Source organism: Rana temporaria (genome assembly GCF_905171775.1).
Source record: "Rana temporaria chromosome 13 unlocalized genomic scaffold, aRanTem1.1 scaffold_258_arrow_ctg1, whole genome shotgun sequence".
Classification (NCBI taxonomy): domain Eukaryota; kingdom Metazoa; phylum Chordata; class Amphibia; order Anura; family Ranidae; genus Rana; species Rana temporaria.
The window spans coordinates 197,985-218,706 of NW_024404496.1; the positions used below are offsets into that span (position 1 = coordinate 197,985).

General features: G+C 45.6%; 2 protein-coding genes across 2 annotated transcripts in view; both read right to left on the minus strand.

Moving 5' to 3' along the window:
* LOC120921997 overlaps positions 1-15,434 on the minus strand; it is a 55,008-nt gene extending 39,574 nt beyond the window's left edge. Inside the window, exons 1-2 of the mRNA XM_040334527.1 lie at positions 15,381-15,434; positions 15,046-15,291 (exon numbers count right to left, since the gene is read on the minus strand). Of these exons, the coding sequence (XP_040190461.1) occupies positions 15,046-15,065 (20 nt within the window). The 5' untranslated portion in view covers positions 15,066-15,291; positions 15,381-15,434. The remainder of the gene's footprint in view (positions 1-15,045; positions 15,292-15,380) is intronic.
* Positions 15,178-20,722, minus strand: part of LOC120921998 — a 62,103-nt gene continuing 56,558 nt past the window's right edge. The window contains exon 7 of the mRNA XM_040334528.1: positions 15,178-15,291. Within this exon, the coding sequence (XP_040190462.1) occupies positions 15,178-15,291 (114 nt within the window). The remainder of the gene's footprint in view (positions 15,292-20,722) is intronic.

A 20,722-nucleotide genomic window follows, 5' to 3' on the forward strand; every position in this document is an offset into this window, starting at 1 on the left:
TGGGTAACAGACAGAGAGCGGGTGAGACAGAGAGATAGAGAGGGGGGTGAGAGAGAGGGGGGATGAGAGAGAAGGGGGAGAGAAAGAGGGGGAGAGAGAGAGATGAGAGAGCGAGAACGAGGGTGTGAGAGAGAGAGAGATGAGAGAGAGAGAGAGAGGGGGTGAGAGAGAGAAGGGTGAGAGGAGCCAAAGAAAGAGGGTGAGGAGAGAGAGGGGGTGAGAGAGAGGGTGGTGAGAGAAAGGGGGTCAGAAGGGAGGTAAGAGAGAGAAAGAAGAGAGGGGGTGAGAGAGGGGGGAGAAAAAAAGGACGAGGTGAGAGGGAGGATAGAGGGGACTGAAAGAGAGAGGGGTGAGAAAAAAAGAGAGGGGTGAGAGAGAGTGTCTCCCTCTAGCAGCTGAAAGCTGGTGGGGGAGAGGGGGAGAAACCGGCTTTCAGCTGCTGAAGAGACCAGTACAGGGCATCGTTCTGCATTTGTGCCTCCCCGCCCCACCGATCCCCCTGCTGGCCAAGCCCCCTACAGCAGTGCCCCCTTGATGGTGTTCTCCTCCCCCTCCTATCCTGTTCTCCCCTCACCCTCCCGCCAGGTAGTGCCTGAAGTCCGCCCCTACTACAAGTTGTGAGCAGACCCAGAAACAGCTTCAGGGGGGGGGGGGGTGTGGGGGGGAACAACAGAGGGAGAGAGAACACAGTCCACACTAGCTCTCTCCTCCTCGCTCCCAGTGCTGGGCTCACAGGAGAAGGGATACAGCTGCCGATGCTCCTGTCAGCACCGCCCCTCTCAATGCGGCGCCCAGGGTAGGTTCTCCCCTGTCCCCCCCCCCCTAATTTTGGCCCTGACTGCACAAATTGTATGTGTTCATACACAGACCTTCCTGCCCCCTGGGCATAACAATCCAGTTATAGGGACACCAGGGCTGGGCAGGTTAAGGTACCTACAGATATGTCTCCTGTCCTCTCACAGCACAGGGTGGCCCGAAAAGAAGGACGTCCCCGTACGGGGGTTTCGCCCAGGAGCGCCATTCTGCCGCACTATATCTGAGTGAGCCGGTCGGGAACCGGTTGAAAACAACCTCACTTTTTTTTCTAGAACAGCCTGTATTTCTGCTGAGGTTACCTGTGTGTTTTTCTTTGTATCCCAAACAATTCTTCTGGCAGTTGTGGTTGCAATCTTTCTTGGTCTACCTGACCTTGGCTTTGTATCAGGAGATCTCTGAATTTTTCACTTCTTAATATGTGATGTGAACAGTACTAACTGGCATATTCAAGGCTTTGGATATCCTTTTATATCCTTTTCCATCTTTATAAAGTTCCATTACCTAGTTACGCAGGTCTTTTGACAGTTCTTTTCCCATCCCCATGGCTCAGTATCTAGCCTGCTCAGTGCATCCACGTGAGAGTTAATAAGCTTACTGACTATTTACTGTATATACAGACACTAATTGCAATTTAAAAGCCACAGATTTGGGAAACAAACCTTTAATTGCAATTTTAACCTGTGTGTGTGTCACCTTGTGTGCCTGTACCAAGGCTATACATTTCAGGGGATGGTAAAGTTTGATCAGGATCATTTGGGTGATTGCTAGTATCATTATTTTTTTTTTTTTTTTTTTCACTTCAGACTCTACCTCATAGAGTGCGTATTTATGCTCATGTTCTGCGTACCAGCCCATTGCATCTCTATTTTGGTTTCGCATCATTAGTGTCGCTTTTCTTTATGTGGGTTTCTCTTCCTCTTTTTTATTTTTATTTTTTTATTCCTCTTTATTTATTTATTTTATTTCTTTTCCTTTTTGTTCTGGTTTCGTTTTTTTTTTTTTTTTTTTCATATGCTATTGTATCATGCACATATACAAATAACCCTGTATGAACCCATGTATTACTCCATTTGCAAAGAGCAAACAAAAAAAAAAGAAAACCCCAAAAATTAACCATTTCAAGTTTTTACCCCCCCCTTACCCCCACCCCCCCCCCCCCCCCCGTCTCACCTTAGATATTCTCTTCAGACAGGGGTCAAGTCCTGGGGAAAAAAGTGTGGGAACTCCCACCCAAGATCCACTCCCCCACCAAAAAAAAAAAAAAAAGGATACACTCATATGCATGATTACTAAACCGCATGTTTTTTTCTAAATCCCACGATAACTCGCGGCAGACCTCCGCAATGTCTCCTGGGAACAATGACAAAAGCTCCCAGGAGACATTGCGGCATCGAGGAAGTGACAGAATACCCGCACACTACCCGATGAATCCATATACAGGAAGCGGCCAGTAACATAAAGGATTACTAAGGTTCGCCTGCCCCTGACAGTGACTCGAGCTGGGCATCGCCACTTAGTGAAGGATTGGCTTGGGCGGCTCGGCTGCTCTAGTCCTGCAAAGGGAACTGAGTTCCTGCTGTGAAAAAAGTGCAGGAACTCCGTTCCCACGCGTTCCTGCAGGACTTGAGCCCTGTCTTCAGACCTATAAATCTTTCTAATTTTCTTCTAAGGGAGCGTTTAAATTTCTTCCCTTAACTTTTCTGCGTAACTCCATGTTTTCTTGAAAAGCCTCCAGTTTTCCCATTTTTTAAGATATTATTGCCCTCTAAACCCTCTTTCAGTTCTTCCATTTTGTATGTTTCTTCGACCGCATCGATCCATTCCCACATTTGAGGGGGGTCTGGATCTTGCCACCTTCTAGGGATTAATCTCTTGGCGGCGTTCAGGAGGTGCGGTATCAGTGATTCCCTGTACCTTTTAATGCCTTCTTCTCCCCCGTGAAATAAAACGACCCATGGGTCCATCTTTATCTTTTCCTTTGTGATCTCTTCCACGCAACCCAATACATTTTCCCAATACTTTTTTATCTTGGGGCATCCCCACCAAAGGTGTGCCATATTTCCTGGTGATCTGCAGCCCCTCCAGCAGTCCCCTGTCTGCCCCTCTTTACATTTTTTTAATTTATCCGGTGTCATATACCAACCGGCAATGCATTTAAAGCACATTTCCGCCGTGCGGCTATCCACCGCGGAGGAGTGAGTCAGAGTCAACATTTTCTCTATTGTGGTCCTATCCCGCTGTGTGCCCAGTTCCCTTTCCCATTTTTCAATGAATGGAGGAATACTCAGCTCCCCCGTTTTCAATAAGATCCTATATAGTTTTGAAACAGTACCTTTAGATGTTTCTGTGGTACAGATTTTTTCCAAATCTGACAACTGGTCTCCTGACCTCAATGGTTGTGGGAGACCTTGAATAAAATGGTTTAGCTGCCGATACCTCCACTCATTGATTTCCATTAAATTTTTATCAAGTTTTAACTCCTGCAGTGTTCTAATGTGACCCTCACGCATTATGTCTCTTAATTGTGCAGTGTCTTTTTTTATCCAATGCCCCCCCACTTGTGTCTTACCCGGTGCAAAAAAATCATTGTTTTTCAGTGCTATGAGAGGTGAGTTATATTCCTTCTCAATTTTTTTATATACTATGTCCCATGTTTTCAGTGCCTTTTTTGTTATCTCGTGTATGTTTATATCCAGTGTCCTAAATTTGGGGGGGTTCCAAATTATCTTATCTAACCTTGCCTGTGATAATTCATTTTCTAAACTTACCCACCTTTTTTCTTTGACTCTAGCCCACTCCACCACTCTTGTTAATATAACCGCATCGTAATATCTCTTAACATCCGGAACGGCGAGTCCTCCCTTTTTTTTTGATTGCCTCAATGTTTGGGAAGATATCCTATGTTTCTTGTTCTTCCATATGAAATTCATAATTAATTTGTTAAGGGCCGAGAGTAGCGTTCTTGGGATGGCTATGGGGATCATCTGGAATTTATATAGGACCTTTGGCATGATGACCATTTTGCAATAGTTAATTCGTCCTATCCATGATATTGCTCTATTTTCCACCCTTTTTGTCTCTTTCTTAATTTCGTTTAACAATGGGATGAAGTTTATCGCGTAGGTTTTTTTTATTGATTTTGCTAACAAAATCCCAAGATATTTAAGTTCACTGACCCAAGCGAAACGATGGTTCATTTTCAGGGATTTTTCTTCTGTCTTACTAACGTTTATGCTCACGATCTCCGTTTTGGTGATATTTAATTTAAAATTTGAAATTTCTCCATATTCATAGCAAAGGCTTAATAAGTTTGGGATTGATGTTTTGGGTTCGGTTAAGTAGAAGAGGACGTCGTCTGCAAAGGCTGCGAGTTTGTGTTCCTCCTCTCCTATTTTGATCCCTTTTATTTTTTGACTGTTGCGAATCTTGGCTAGCAGGGGTTCCATTGACAACACAAACAACAGTGGTGACAATGGACACCCCTGCCTCGTTCCATTTTTCATTTGAAATGTTTGCGAGAAGCTACCATTTATTTTTATTTTTGCCATAGGGGACTGATAGAGGGCGGCCACCCAGTTCATCATCCCCTGGCCAAACCCCATTTCCTTTAAAGTAGAAAGCATGAGTCCCCAGTCTACCCTGTCGAACGCTTTCTCTGCGTCTATCGACAGGAGTAGACCTGGGGACCCCATTGTCCTCATTTTCCGGATTATCAAAAGTGTTCTTACTCCGTTATCTCTCCCCTCTCGCCCCTGAATGAAACCTGTCTGATCCGGGTGCACTAATTTATTCATTTCCTGTTTAACTCTCCCGGCCAATATCCTTGCAAACAGTTTTATATCAGTGTTAAGCAGGGATATTGGCCGGTAGCCCGAGCAGCTTTCCTTGTCTTTGCCTTCTTTCGGGATAACAGTAATAATTGCTTCCGAGGCCTCCGTGCTAAATTTGTACCCCTTCCCGAGGCCGTTAAAGTACTTACATAGCCTTGGTAGTAGTATCTCTTTACATCTGGGCCTGGACTTTTACCTGAGGCTGAGTTTGTTAATGCTAACTTGATTTCATTTTCCGTGATTGGCCTATCCATCTCCCCGGCATTAATTTGACTAATTTTTGGGAGTCTTGCTTCTTTTAAGAAGGTTGTGATCTTATTTTCTTTCTCTCCTATCTGCCAGTTCTTTTGTTCAACTGAATATAATTTTTCATAATATAGTCTAAATGTTTCAGCTATTTCTTTTGTTGTATGGGAAACCCCTCCTTTTTCGTTTTTAATTTTATCAATATAATTCCTTGATTTCTTTTTTTGCACCAGCCGTGCCAGATGTTTGCTTGTTTTATTTCCCCACCTATATCTTTCCCTTGCTATTGAGTTAAATTATTTTCTTGTTTCCTGATCCATGAGATCTTTAAGTTTATTTCGTTTGTTAACAAGTGTTAAGTATACATCTCGTTGCTTTGCTTCTTTTTTGTGTTTTTGTTCTAAGCTGAAGATCTCGTCTATTAGTTTTACTTTTTTACCAATCGCTTCCTTTTTTCTCCTTGCTCCTTCCGAAATCAGAACCCCTCTTATCACTGCCTTGTGGGCATCCCATAGGGTTGCCGCCGAGATTTCCTCTGTCTCATTGATCTTAAAATATTCTTCTAGTTCTTTTTTAACCCTTGTTAGGCTATTCTCCTCAATCAGTAGTTCCTCATTTAGTCTCCAGCTGTGATAGGGCCTCTGATTACCTGAGATTTTTATAGATATGCTAATGGGCGCATGGTCAGAGATCGTCATGGGCTCTATTCTCGTCTCGACCACCTCCTCCAACATTCTATGATCTACAAAGATGTGATCGATCCGAGAATAACTACCATGTACCTGGGAAAAAAAGGTATAATCTCGATGACTAGGATTAAAAATCCTCCATGTATCCACTAGCTGACTTCTATGTAAGCCAGCTTTGGCCTTTCTTAGTTGTGTATCCTGAGTTTCTAATGTCCGGTGTGACTTATCTACTTTTGGGTCCATACAAAAATTTAGGTCTCCTCCTAATATTATCTTTCCCCTACTAAAGTCTTTTAATTTCCCTAGAATTCCCAATATGTATTTCATCGGGGAGGTGTTAGGTGCATATACGTTTACAAGGGTATACTCTTCCTCCTCCAATTTTCCTCTCAAAAAGAGGAATCTCCCTTCTGGGTCCGTTAGTCTGTCCGTAAGCACAAACCTAGTTCCCCTAGCTATCCCAATTGCTACCCCTCTGGCCCTCTTGGAGATGGTGTCTCCGTAGTACCAAGTGGGAAAGTCTGGCGAGTATATCCTTACATTTGATCCTATTGTCAGATGGGTCTCTTGTAGGAAGGCGATATCTGCCCTATAATATTTCAATTCCTTTAGCACCTTATGTCTCTTGTATGGGCTGTTTAGACCCTTTCCGTTATATGAGAGACATTTAATTACTGGCATCTTCATTTTTTTTATATACTCCCTTCCATCGTCACTAAATCTGGGTCTGCAGTTTTCCCTTCTACTAGCTACGCTCTCTTCTAGTTGTCTGGGTGAGACAGGGTATCGACCCTCCCCTCCCTCCCCACCTCTAACCCTCCCCCCCTTCCCCAATGAGACAGGGTATCGGCCCTCCCTCTAACCCCCCCTTCCCCCCCTCCCGATTGGCCTCTTAAAGACCCCTGAACCAACTACCATATCTTGGTTCAGATCTCTCTGGGTGAGGTTTGGGATTTTCCTCCCCCCTCCCCTATCTTTTGGACAGAGGAGGTGGGGGGCAAATTGCACTCATCTCCCCCCATGTCCACCGTGGGGCCCTCTCGGGTCCCAGAGGCAGACAGGGGGGAGGGAGAAAAAAAAAAGGAGAAAAAAGAAAGAGAAAAAAAAAAAGAGGAGAACAAACAAACCCAGGGAGCCATCGAAAAAAAAAAAGGAATAAGGAGAGGTGATCTGGAAAAGACATGGTGTGCCTAAAGACCGGTCCGGCCAGAGAGGGAAGGAGAGGATGGGGGGCCTCCAGATAGAGCCCCCCTCTCGTACTCCCCTCCCCCCCCTAACTCCAGCCCGGCAGATCCGGCACCCGAATGTCCAGTTTCCTGCAGAACTCGTTTAAGTCCTCGGGGAATCTCAATGTTGCAGATCTTCCCTCTCTTGTCCTGATTAAGCAGGCCGGGAACCCCCAGGTGTATTTGATATTCAAATCCGTCATCTGTTTTAGGAGAGGTTTTAGCAGCCATCTCCTGGACAGAGTTTCTGGGGCAACATCGGTGAAAATCTGGAGGTTCACCCCTTCAAAAACTATCGGGGGTTGTCCCCTGAGCTTCTTCCAGATTTCTTCCCTGTCTACAAAGAATCTAAACCTTATTATAACATCTCTGGGTCGCTCCGAGGACATTCTTTTCGGGTTTCCTACTCGATGCACCCTTTCAGTCATAACTGGATTTTCCGCCGATCTTTCCAGTAGTGAATTAAATATCGTCTGTGTTATCATCCTGAGGTCTTCCCCCTTCTTCTCTGGTATTAACCTTATCCTCAGGTTTTGTCTCCGGTTTCTGTTTTCCTGATCTTCTAGTTTATAGAGAATGTGCCTCTGTTGGAGTTGAATCTGATCGATCTGATCTTTTAGTGAGTTTGACTCTTTTTCTTGTTTCTCTATTTGTTCCTCTACTGATTCAAGTCTGGAGAGCATATGGCCCAAATCAGTCCGTAGGTTCTGTATTTCACCCATTATCGTGTTTTCCATTTTTTTCAACATCTCTGCCATTTCACCCTTTAAAAGGGGCTGGGCGTCTGTTCTTTGTTCGTCCATCCTACTGCTTTCCATTGCCCCTATTGAGGACCCTTCATCCCTTGATTCCATAGATGTTTCTCTAGACGTTTCACTTTGAGGCTTCTTATTTTCAGTCTTTTTCGCTTTATGTGCTTGTTGTTGCAGCTTTGTTTCCCCCTGGGCGCCAAGCGTTCTTGGGCTTTCTCCTCGGGTCACGAAGGGTCTTATTGAACTTGTTGCTGTCGTGTTGCTTGGGATGGTGTGAGTTCCTCCCTTTGTTGATCTACTTATCATTCTGCTCATATTAATTGCCTTCCTTCTAATTCTCTTCCCCAGCTTGGCTTTTTGTTTCCAGCAGAAAAAAGAAAAATTTATTTAAACGGAGAAAAAAAAGCAGACTTAATATGGACGGGGATACTCTGTCGGGTACTGGGGGCTTCGAGGTATTTTCCCTTCCCTTCCTTCCCCTCTCCCCCCTAATAATAAAGTAGGGAGGGAAAGGAAAAAAGAAAGAAATGAAGTAGAGGCCAAAGAAAAAGCAAAAAAAAAAAAAAAGCAAAAAGGGTATGTATTATCCTCCCTTTTACCTTACCGCCCCTCTCCTCTTCCCATAGGGTTCCTCCCCTATTTCACATATGTTACATATGTTTATTAATAATTTTGGTTATCACCGGGTCTGCTTCCGAGGGAAGTAATGTCCCTTTCTACTAGAGGAATTATTTAGCCAGTGATTTCCCTGTTTAGTGTTTACTGTAAAGGCAGTCGGAAGATGGAAATAGAGTCACTTTAAGTTTCCTCTCAGTCTCTTTTCTGCCTAGTTACATGGCCTAAGAGAGTGCAAGACCACAGAAAAGGAGGAGGGAGAGTCCCGCACCACCGGAGGTCCCCAGGTCCCCAAAGTCACCCCTCGGCTCTCAATGACCCAAAGGCACAGGGACGGCCCCCCCGAGCTCCATGGTAATGTAAGGATAAGGAGAAAATATATGTTTATACGGAATTGCAGGTTTGCCTGCTCTGTGTTTCTACTGTTGAGATTTTTTTTTTTTTTTTTTAGTCTCCCTTGGTCCGTCTGTTGTCCTTATCTACCCATTTATTCGGGGTCAATCAGGGCCGGCCGCTACTGCCGATCTTTAAACTCCCGGTCTCTCTGTAGTGTGGATCCTCCTGTTCACGTATGGGGGATAATTCTATGTCCCTTCAAGCCTTGTAAAATGCCTTTCCCCAATACAATAACCTGTATTTTTTTATGTCCTATTGGGGGTATCTTCTCATACAAAGGGAGGGAGTGAATAAACGACATGCAGTGTGCAACATGTAAGGCATCAAGGACTAAATTCTCCCACCGGGTCTGATGTGTCTCTTTTTTGTAACAGTGTTCACATAGGTTAACAACAGTGTTCCCATAGATATACCACTCTTCCAAACTTCTGTGATGAAACTTTATACCGGTCTTTAAAAAGATTACCTCATATCTTCTGGGTCCACTGTACGGAGTATAGGCATATCATCCGAGCTCAGCATGTCACTGACTCACCATACTCACGTTTGTAGCCAAGCTGGGGAGCGTGTGGTCCGCGGATGCCGTCCCCCCCTGGGCTTACCCCGCTCGTCCTCCTATGCCTTTCCCCAAGCGTCTGCGTAGGCTCCGTCTGACATATGCCTCTACGTGGTGCGGCGCAGGTCAGCAGCTATCTCCGGCTATCTCCGGCTCGCATGACGGTGGGATTCGAGCGGTCTCGGCGGCTCCCTGGTAAGCCGAATAGGAGGCTGTACGGCGTGTACGCAAGCATGGGGGAAGCCTCGCTCTCACTCCGTCCTTCCTCCTATGTCTGCTATGCCTCTCCCTCCTCACCCAAGAGCGCAGCGCGTCCTCACATCCTCACGTGAGCGCCGCTAGTATCATTATGATTAAAAAAAAAGGAGCCAAACAACTATGATAATAAATGGCTTTTTATGATCACTATCCTTAAAAAAAAGAATTATCAGTCAGATTTTGAATATTATTGCCAAGATTTCACAATTTCTGCCACGGTATGCAAACCTTATACTGCGTATATTTATATACGAGGGGTGTTCAAATCAAACCAGGACTTTTAATTTTAGGGGTATAAAAAGGGATGCTAGCATGGCGGTAACACACACTGTAGTAAGTGGCAAGTGTGTCTATTACTGATAAAATTTCCCGGCGTGCATTGCTCCCACTGACGTCACTAGGACGTCAGTGGTTTCGACGTGAGCGTAACTTGCGACGCGCGGGTTTCTGAATCGGCGTACGCAAACGACGTAAAGAAATTTAAACTCGACGTGGGAACGACGGCTATACTTAACATTGGCTGCGCCTTATAGAAGCAGGGGTAAGTATACGCCGGGAAAACCGTTACGGAAATGTCGTAACAACACTGCGTCAGGTCCGCGTACGTTCGTGAATTCGCGTATCTCGCTGATTTACATATTATTCAACGTAAATCAGCGGGAACGCCCCCGGCGCCATTTTGAAATTGAAAATAAGATCCGACGGTGTAACACAGTGTAACACTGTCGGATCTTAGCCATATCTATGCGTAACTGATTCTATGAATCAGGCGCATAGATACGACCGGCACAACTCAGAGATACGACGGCGTATCAGGAGATACACCGTCGTATCTCTTTGTGAAACTGGCCCTTTGAATCTACCTATAGGTATCAGTACTTGTACCCGGTCTTAAAAAAGTGGACAACACTAGTTGTAAATGTTTCAAAGATGGCCGTGCATCCGTCAATGACGATCCCAACCATGGTGGAATGCCTGATCCTGGATAATCAACGCATAAACTGTTGTGAAATTGCACAAGAGACAAATCTTTCTCTGTATTCACTGGGATTTTCTACCCAGTGGTGCCACTATCAACAGTGAATAATACTGTGGTGTTCTGAGTGATGTGCTTACTCATCTGCGGAAAATAACAGCCTGGTTTGATCATCACTAAGGGTGCCCTGTTTCTCCAGGACAATGCACAATGCAACTCATAGTACTGCTGAGTGACCGCACTACGTGCATATTACAGCAGCTCAGCTGGGAGGTATTGTTACTAGGGTGCTCACGTGACCTCATCTGTTACTAAAAACTGGTAACCTGTAGAAATTATTAAACATCGCCTATGGAGATTTTTAAGGGTAAACGTTGTTTTGCCATTCCACGAGCGGGCGCAATTTTGAAGCGTGACATGTTGGGTATCGATTTACTCGGCGTAACATTATCTTTCACAATGTAAAAAAATTGGGCTAACTTTACTGTTGTCTTATTTTTTATTTAAAAAAAAAGTGTATTTAAAAAAAAAAAAAAAGTGCGCTCGTAAGACCGCTGCGCAAATACGATGTGACAGAAAGTATTGCAACGACCGCCGTTTTATTCTTTAGGGTGTTAAAAAAAAAATGTATGATGTTTGGGGGTTCTAAGTAATTTTCTAGCAAAAAAAAATGATTTTAACTTGTAAACACCAAATCTCAGAAAGAGGCTCGGGGCTGAAGTGGTTAAATCACAATTGGTGTCTGTGTATGAATAGTCAATGAGTACTGAAGAGATAACTTCTAATTGGACACAGGAAAAAGACGAGGCAGTGGTTGTAGCCAAATGTTATCTGTTTAATAAAAGGCGTGGGACAGAGCATTTATAGTGGGGACAATCATCCAATCACAGATAGGGAAGGGGGCATGGTTAATACATGGGTGTACATTTCCATATTATTATACCATTATACACATGGACGATCCGCCCCTCTTAAGATGGCTGAACATAAGGTTGCCCCCTGAACAGAGCTGGCTGTTTAATTAGGCAAATTAGGCGGTTGCCTAAGGCCTCGCACACACTTACCCAATGCATTACCCCGGTTTTGAGGCACAGGGGACATTAACGCTGCTGTGCTCAGGCAGCATTAAGAGCCCTGACTCAGCGTCACTAAAAACCAGTGAATATCGGTGACACCACCCCTTGTGACATTAATGACCCAGCATAACGCCAATGACGTTAAAAGGGGGCGGGTTCACCAGGTGACATCACTGGGAGACCCCCACCCCTTAGTTATTAAAAAGCAGGATCTGGGACCGCCGTGTTTAAGGGGGCTTCCAGATTCCAAAAAGCTCATTGCCCACAAACCCCCACAACCCCCGGCCAGGGTTGTGGGGAAGAGGCTCTTGTCCTTGAATTATTTTTCCCATGATGGGTGAGAGAGGGGCCCCATGTCAAGTTTTGCCTAAGGCCTCACAAAGCCTAGAGCCACCTCTGCCCCTGAAAGATGGCTGACATAGTTTCATTATTAGTAGTCACATCATATAACTGTATGACTCATAACCACGAGTTTCCACATCCCTGTCCCAATCAATGTCTGTTAGACAGTACACAGGAAAGTGGCTTGAGACATTCTAACACCTCAAGGGCTCCATATAGGAATAGCACATCTGCAAAATATGCTGTAAGTATGCTTTTGCAGAAGTTGCCATTGTATGACAAGACTTAACGCAATTTCCTTTAACCAGTGGGTTTAAGCTGAAATATATGACCCCATATGCCAGTGATGGAGAAACTTGGCACCCCAGATGTTTTGGAACTACATTTCCCATGATGCTCATGCAGACTGCATCACGGGACATGTAGTTCCAAAACATCTGGGGTGCCAAGGTTCGCCATCACTGCCATATGCAATAATGGGGTCTTTATGCTATGCCAATTACTACAACACTGAGCCATGAGGAGGTAGGAAAGAACAGTCAAAAGACCTGCGTAACAAGGTAATGAAATTTCACTCAATTTCTTATGTGTGCTAAAAGGGGGAGGAACTCAACCACATCCCCACTGCAAGCCCCACTCCCTGCACGGGAAGAGCAAGCCACATTAAAGGGTGGATGTGGCCAAATTGGTTAACAGTGGGAGGGGCTTTTAAAGGCATTGTTAAATGCCACGAGTGCATTATTCACAGAGTTCAGATGTACACTATATACAGAGTGTAGCATTCAGGGGTGCAATGTACAGGACTTAGGAGTGTGTTACATAGAGTGTGCAGGGTTCACAAGTGCACTATATACAGGACGCAAGGCTCAGGATTGCGGTACATAAAGAGTACAGGGTTCAGAAGTGCACCATGTACAGGGCACAAGGCTCAGCTGCACACTATGTACAGAGCGCAGGGTTCAGAAGTACAATATTTACAGGGTGCACAGGCCTCATGAGTGCAGTGTGCAGGGAAATCCCCCTTCACATCTGAGGTTCCCCTTCAAATCAAAGTGCCCCCTTCATCTCAGAGGTCCCCCCATCACATCACAGCCATCCCATCACATCAGAATTAGCCCTACACAATAGAGGTACTCCCATCACATCAAAGGTCCCCACCACATTAGAAGTGCCCCATGTCAGAGGTTCCATCATCATATCAGCAAAAGTCCCCCTTCATATCACAGGTATATTAAATGTTTTCGGAGCAAATATCCATATTTAAGCTACAAACATGTAGCCACTGCCAGTGCGATTAGCAATGTGTTTAAGGTATGACAAAAGGCAAAACACATACAGTATTTCTCCATTTACATGAAGGTCAGGTTACTATAACCCAGCAAAAAGTTCCCCTTTACATCAGAGTCTGCAGAATTCCCCTTACATCAGAGTCTGCAGGATTCCCCCTTACAGTGTAAGGGGGAACTCTTCAGACTCTGATGTAATGGGGAATCCTGCAGACCCTGATGTAAAGGGGAACACTGCAAACCTGTAGACCCTGATGTAAAGGGGAACGCTGCAGACAAAGATGTAAGGGGGAACGCTAGAGTCTCTGATGTAAAGGGCAATCCTTTAAACACTGATGTAAAGGGGGACACTGCAGACCCTGATGTAAACGGTAATGCTGCCGACCCTAATGTAAAGGGGAATTTTTTTGGGGTGGGCGCAAACAAACTGAAAAAAAAACCCATTAATTGCAGCTACTGTACAAATCAATTGCTGACAATGTGCCCATCAATTGCCGCTACTGTGACCATCAAATGCTGCCAGCGTGCATCCCCTGCCCGCCCGGCACTTACCTTGTCTCGGTGGGGCAGCGGTCACGGCGGCAATGTCCTCCACGCTCCTCGATCTCTTCTACCGCCCTCTGCTCCCCTACTCTGCTATGATTGGACATCTGATAGACAGTGCCTGTCGTTTCAGCCAATCAGGTGACAGGTAACAGACCCAAGCACCTGATTAGCTGAGAGGCGGATCAGTGTTACGAAAGCGATTCATTCGCTGAGTGAACAGTGAGCGGCCAGCATGGCACCCGCTATTCACCTACGGCTCTAATCAGATGATTGCAAAAAATACCCCGCCGCTGTAATTCAGGCTCCCGGAGCCCGACAAGGGGTCGGACTAGGGTGACCACATTTCCAAACTACCATTCAGGGACACCCTCCCTTCCCAAAAATCAGCTTGTGCTGTAACGAATCACAGCACAGTGATTGGACACAAGAGGCGGGATTTATGGTTTCTCCAATCACAAGCAGGGGGCGGGGACTGTGCTCCTCCAGACATTCCCGGCCAGGAAAAGTACTGTCAGTGAGTAAATCGGTGATGTGGCGGCCTTTTTTGGGGGCATTCGTTTTGCTTGGGGGGGTGGCTGTGTCAGTTTTATTACGGGACACTGTATTGTCCTGGAATGAAGGTGCCCGGGACAGACCTGCAAAATGCGGGACTGTCCCGGGAAATCCGGGACACGTGGTCACCGTAGGCCGGACACCTGAATAGGGGGTGGCAGCGACAACCACAGATAGATTCATGCAATGCATATTGGTCATAGAGCGGTGCCAGGAGAGAGGGGGGTGGCGCCCCTGCGCCCCTTATGGACGCACCGCCACTGACTCAACCGTCAGTTTTTAGACACCCCTATATAAGATCCCTTACATCTTCCTTTTACCGTATTTATCGGCGTATACCGCGCACTTTTTTGCCCTGAAAATCAGGGCAAAATCGTGGGTGCGCGATATACGCCGATACCCGCGCCGAGTTTGAATACTGCGCCGGCATATACCGAGCGCAGTACACTCGTGTATAGTCGGGCAGTCTCGGCTCCTCTCACGCTGACGTCCTGGACGTACAGGACGTGAGCGCGAGTGTAGCCGAGACTGCCCGACTATACACGAGTGTACTGCGCTCAGTATATGCCGGCGCAGTATTTAAACTCGGCGCGGGAAAGCGGGAAACGAGCGGGAAGGACGCCGCAGAAGGACGCCGGACCCGACGAAGAGGACACCCAAAGCCGCAGACGGACGCCGGACCCGACGAGGCCGCCGATGGACGCCGCGCAAGACACCAAAACTGTAAGTACAAAAATCTTTTTTCCACAGGAATTTCGGGGCAACCTTAGGGGTGCGCGCTATACGCGGGAGCGCGCTATACCCCGATAAATACGGTAATTGAGTTCATTGGTTGAAGTTACAGCATAGAAAAATAATTCTCGAAAGAAAAATTCAGTCTCACCTTTTACTGACTCCTTCCATTAAGCCAAAGTCTTCGAAACACGTCGGTTCCCTTTATCGCTCATAACGTTATACGTGTTACAAAAAATTCAAACATTGAAGTCCTAAATCCGTCCCCAAAAAAATAAATAGATCAGAGTTGGGCAACCTTAATTTTCTCATCCCAAAATTTAGCTTCAGCTGTACATAGAATACGTGGAGATGGAAGACGAAAAAGGTTTACGATGCTGTTAGACTTGTTATTTCCCTGTAAAAAAAATAAAATATAATTTTAGGAAATATCCTGATACAGAAACATAAAATGACATCTCTAATGTTACAAAATAACGCTCGTACCTTCGAAACTTCTCTGTAGACTCTAGAAGATTTCCTGGTTCTCTGCAGTTGATTGTTTTGTTGATTTGTAATACTTTCGGTTTACGCAAACCAGTCCCAACCAGTTTCAGTCTCGTATTCTTAACCCTTTGCTGACTGAACCATACTGAGTTATTGGTTTTTTTTTCGGCTTTTTTTTTTTTGCCCCGGAAAGGATTTACCCCCCTTCATGACCAGGCCATTTTTTTTCGATACGGCACTGCGTTACTTTAACCGCTTTAGCCAGGGCTGGTGCAAGGATTTTTGACACCCTAGGCTAGGGTGACCAGACATCCACGGTTTCCGGGGACAGTCCTCGGATTGAGGACACTGTCCCCTGATAGGGAGACCACGTTTCCAAACTGCCATTCAGGGACACACACACACACCCCCACCCCCTTTCCTAAAAAAAGATAATTTTTTTAAACCTTTTTTAGTGACCCCATAGATTTCACTGGTTCATCCTGGGACCTGTATTTCTTCACTGGTTGGGGGGTGGGGGGTCACATCTTCAGCTCTGAGGGGTTAATGGTGGGACCTGTAGTCCTTCACTTTTGGGGGTCACCAGGGCCGGATTTGCTCTCTCTGCCGCCCCAAGGCCAGGTTCCGCAATGCACCCCCTCCCTGCCAACCGAACCCCCCCCCCAAATCAACGGAGAATGGGCGGCACGGTTAGTTAAATTTTTTTTTTTTACTTTTTTATCACTTTTTTTTTGTAGCTTGTCGCTTACTTTTTTTTACATTTTGGTATAATTTTCTTATTATTTTCCTTATTATTTTTCTTATTCTTTACATTTTTATTTTATTAATTGAATTATTATTTCTTATTATTTATTTATTTTTTATAAATTTTTTTCACTTAACTTTTTTGCTATCATACAGGAGAAAACAAATCCCTGTGTGATAGCAATTGGAGGTGACATGTTCTCTTTATTGACCCTGTCACCTCCAAAACAGGAGTCCTAGCACTGTGCTAGAACTCCTGTCACAGCTGAGATGGGAAGAGCACAGCTCTCCCCTCTCTCTGTGTACATCGGCAGCAGGGACAGGAGACAGACTCGGTGGCCGGGGGGAGGACGGAGTCCGGAAGACAGAGCCAGCAAAGAGAGGTATGTGGGGTGGGGGGGGGGAGAGGGGAGGACGGACGGGAGCACACATTTTATAAGTGATTTCGGCGACATCGCCACAATCACTTGTTAACGAGCGAGCGAATTCCCCCATAACTTACAGCCCTTAACTGTATGTTCCCGGGGGACGGGGGACTCCATGCCACTGCCGCCCCTTGGCGCCCTGCCGCCCCAAGGCCTGGCCTCAGTGGCCTTGTGGAAAATCCGGGCCTGGGGGTCACATAATATCTAAAGATGTCCCCCCCCCCCCCCAAATTTGAAAGACTACAACACCCAGCATCAGGGCCGGCCCTACCATGGGACCCGATGGTACCATTGTACCAGGCAGCAAATTTCCTGCCCGCACGCCATCCCATTCCGCCAGCTCCACTCTCCACTGTGGGGCTAATTGCCGCCCGACCGCTCCTCCCGTTCCGCTCTCCGCTCCACTGTGGGGTTAATTGCATTAATAGAGCCTTAACAGGTCCTTTTTATACTCCTATATACATGTATAGAGCCATGATAGGTCCACTTTAGTTATCATGATATAAAATAATGGATATGGGGGCATTTTGGTGAACGTAATTTTTTTTTTTGGGGGGGGGGGGGCAGCATTTCATTCTTGGTACCAGGCAGCACAATGTCTTGGGCCGGCACTGCCCAGCATGAACCCCTGAGATCTAAGGGTGTGATCTCATAGATTTCACAGGTTTATGCTAAGACCTGTAGTTCTTCACTATTTGGGGGGCAGTCTCACATCGTCAGGGGGTCATGCTGGGACCTGTAGTCCTTAACTTTGGTGAGGTCACCCCCCCCCAAAGTAAAGGACTACCTGTCCCAGCATGAACCCCTGATATCTAAGGGTGTGACCCCCCCCCCCCCCCCCCAATTTGAAGCTCCCAGCATGAACCTGTGAGATCTAGAGTGTGATCCAATAGATTTCACAGATCTATGCTGGGACCTGTAGTTCATCACTAGTTGGGGGGGGGGTCACATCTTAAGCTCTGAGGGGTTCATGCTGGGACCTGTGTCAGTTTCATTTTCGGGACACTGTATTGTCCCAGAGTGAAGGTGCCCGGGACAGACCTGCAGAATGCGGGACTGTCCCGGCCATTCTGGGCACATGTGGTCACCCTACCTGGGACAGAAATGTCAATTGCGGGACAGTCCCGGGCAATCCGGGACACATGGGCACCCTATCCCCTGACCAAGTCTGTCCCTGGTTGTGTCCCCGGATTTGATTTGAACAGGGGCTGGGGCAATTTCAAAGACAGTCAATGCAGAATTAAAAAGAAAAAAAAAAAGAATTACAAACCCCCTGCTTGGCCTCTCCTACTAGCTTTATTTTGGTGGTATTTGATCACCTCTGCGTTTTTTATTTTTTGCGCTATAAACAAAAATAGAGCAAAATATGCAATATTTTCTACTTTTTGCTATAATAAATATGAAGATGAGTCTATAAAGATATATATCATGTCCCGCGATACTAATACTAATCAATAGATAAAATAATATCCAAATCTTTGATGATCCCCTGGGAGCACCATCACATCTATCCTAACCAAATGGAAAGAACATGGCACAACAGCAAACCTGCCAAGAGACGGGCGCACACCAAAACTCACGGACCGGGCAAGGAGGGCATTAATCAGAGAGGAGCACAGAGACCTAAGGTGACCCTGGAGGAGCTGCAGAGTTCCACAGCAGAGACTGGAGTATCTGTACAGAGGGCACAATAAGCCGTACGCTCCATAGAGTTGGGCTTTATGGCAGAGTGGCCAGAAGAAAGACATTACTTTCAGCAAAAAACAAGATGGCACATTTTGAGTTAGCGAAAAAGCATGTGGGGGACTCCCAAAATGTATGGAGGAGGTGCTCTGGTCTGATGAGACTAAAATGTAACTTTTTGTCCATCAAAGAAAACACTATGTCTGGCGAAAACCCAACACATCACACCACCCAAACACCATCCCCACTGTGAAACATGGTGGTGGCAGAGATCTGTGACGAAACCGGTAGGAGGAGTCTGAATGTCTGACGTGTAGGAAGCAGGAAGTAGTCTGGAGAGGAGATATAAAAAGCATTGTATACTGTGAAACTGGAGCTGCAGATCCAGGTTTCAGGTGACACTATCCCCCCTCAGTACTTCAGCACTTTATAAGTGAATCTTTGACTATGTAAATGTGAGTTGAATGCATATAGTGCATTTTTTACATATTAAACATTTTTAAACAGTATTACACTATTGTATGCCTCTATCGTTTTTCATATATGGTATATATGAGGAGGCTTGGAGAAAGTGACCAGGAGAGAATATGGTGCCCTTCAGGAGCAGGAGGTGACCAATGTGGAGCATCAGTATACAGCAGCAGTATAGTAAAAAGAGGCATAAGGAAGATCCCGGCCAGCTTATGTTAATTACTATAGGCTTATTTTTTAAGCCCTTAAGGTGAGGGTACACCCAGTGGGGGAGGAGAGCACACTGCATCAAGACACCTTTAGTCCCCATTCACATCTTTGTGTTTTGTCGCCTGTAGTGCGACGCCGCTGCCGCCAGAGGGATGAAAAGACATTGCCCTCTATGGAGATGGTTCACATCTCCACGCCTGTCGCCTGCCGCCTGAAAAAAGGTCCCGGACCTTTTTTCAGGCGGCTTTCGGCGTTCGGGAACCATCTCCATAGAGGGGCACATCTAGGTGGACAATCACGGCGTTTTGTCGCCGCAAATCGCGGTACAAAACGCCGCTATTTGCCGCCGCAATTCGCGGGACAAAACGCCGCGAATTTGTCTGCCTAGATGTGAATGGAGCCTTATTCATCATTTTTTTATGGGCTTTTGCTAATCTATATTTAATATATTTTTATCATTAATCATCATTTATAATATTAAGGACTGTGTGTGATTCCCGAAGCACGGGCACTTAGCTAGATTCCGGTACGGCGGCGCATCTTTCAGTATTTACGCTACGCCGCCGTAAGTCAGAGAGGCAAGTGCTGTATTCACAAAAATGTGGCCAGGGTAAGCGCGCCTAATTCAAATGAGGATGAGGGGGGCGTGTTTTATGTAAATGGGTGGTGACCCGACGTGATTGACGTTTTTTACGAACGGCGCATGTGCCGTCCATGTACATATCTCAGTGTGCATTGCTCCAAAGTACGCCGCAAGGACGTATTGGTTTCGACGTGAACGTAAATTACGTCCGGCCCCATTCACGGACAACTTACGCAAACGACGTAAAATTTTCAAATTTCGACGCGGGAACGACGGCCATACTTAACATTGACTAGGCCAGCTATGTGTTCGACTAACTTTACGCCGGAAAAAGCCATACGTAAAAAAAATGCGCCGGGCGCGCGTAAGTTTCTGAATCGGCGTATCTAGTCATTTGCATATTCTACGCCAAACTCAACGGAAGCACCACCTAGCGGCCAGCGTAAAAATTGGACCCTAAGATACGACGGCGTAGGAGACTTACGCCGCTCGTATCTTAGCCTAATTTAAGCGTATCTGGTTTCCAGAATACGCTTAAATTTAGGACGGCGTAGATTCAGAGTTACGACGGCGTATCTACTCATATGCCGGCGTAAAGCTTTCTGAATCCAGCTAACTGTCTACATTTATTTTTTATTTTTTTGCAAGTCACGTTTTTATGCTATGCATCTCAACCTGTATTGTTTTATAGCATAGGTTTTATTTATTGATTAGTATTAGTAGCGCAGCACATGATATATATCTTTGTTTTGTTCACGTTGGTTGCGGGAAGTGCAGGCAGCTGTTTTTTTTGTTTTTTTTAGTTCAGTATATGGTATTTCTTTAGTTTTGGCAGCTTACAAGGTTTTATCTACCAGTTTTTTCCTCAGAGTCTATAACTTTGTCAGTGTCCTGACTCCAGGTGTGATTCCCCTAGGGGGTGCTCCGTTGGTTGCTGTGGTCTACATGGTCCATAGAAAGATTTCTGCCAACTAGCTGGATGAACTAAAAAAGGTCCACATCCCTGAAACATAGAGTTGTGATGGAGTGAAATAAAATGTCTATGTTATCTTTCTCTTTTACCCACTCAAATATTGCTTTCTTTTCTTTTATTATTTTATTATATATGTGTGTATTTCAGTATTCACGTGAGAGACATTAGTATTATTTTCCTTGAATGAAAGTCATGACAGAGTTAATCTCAGCCTGGAATGAAGATAAGAAACAGATGTCTTTTAACTACTACG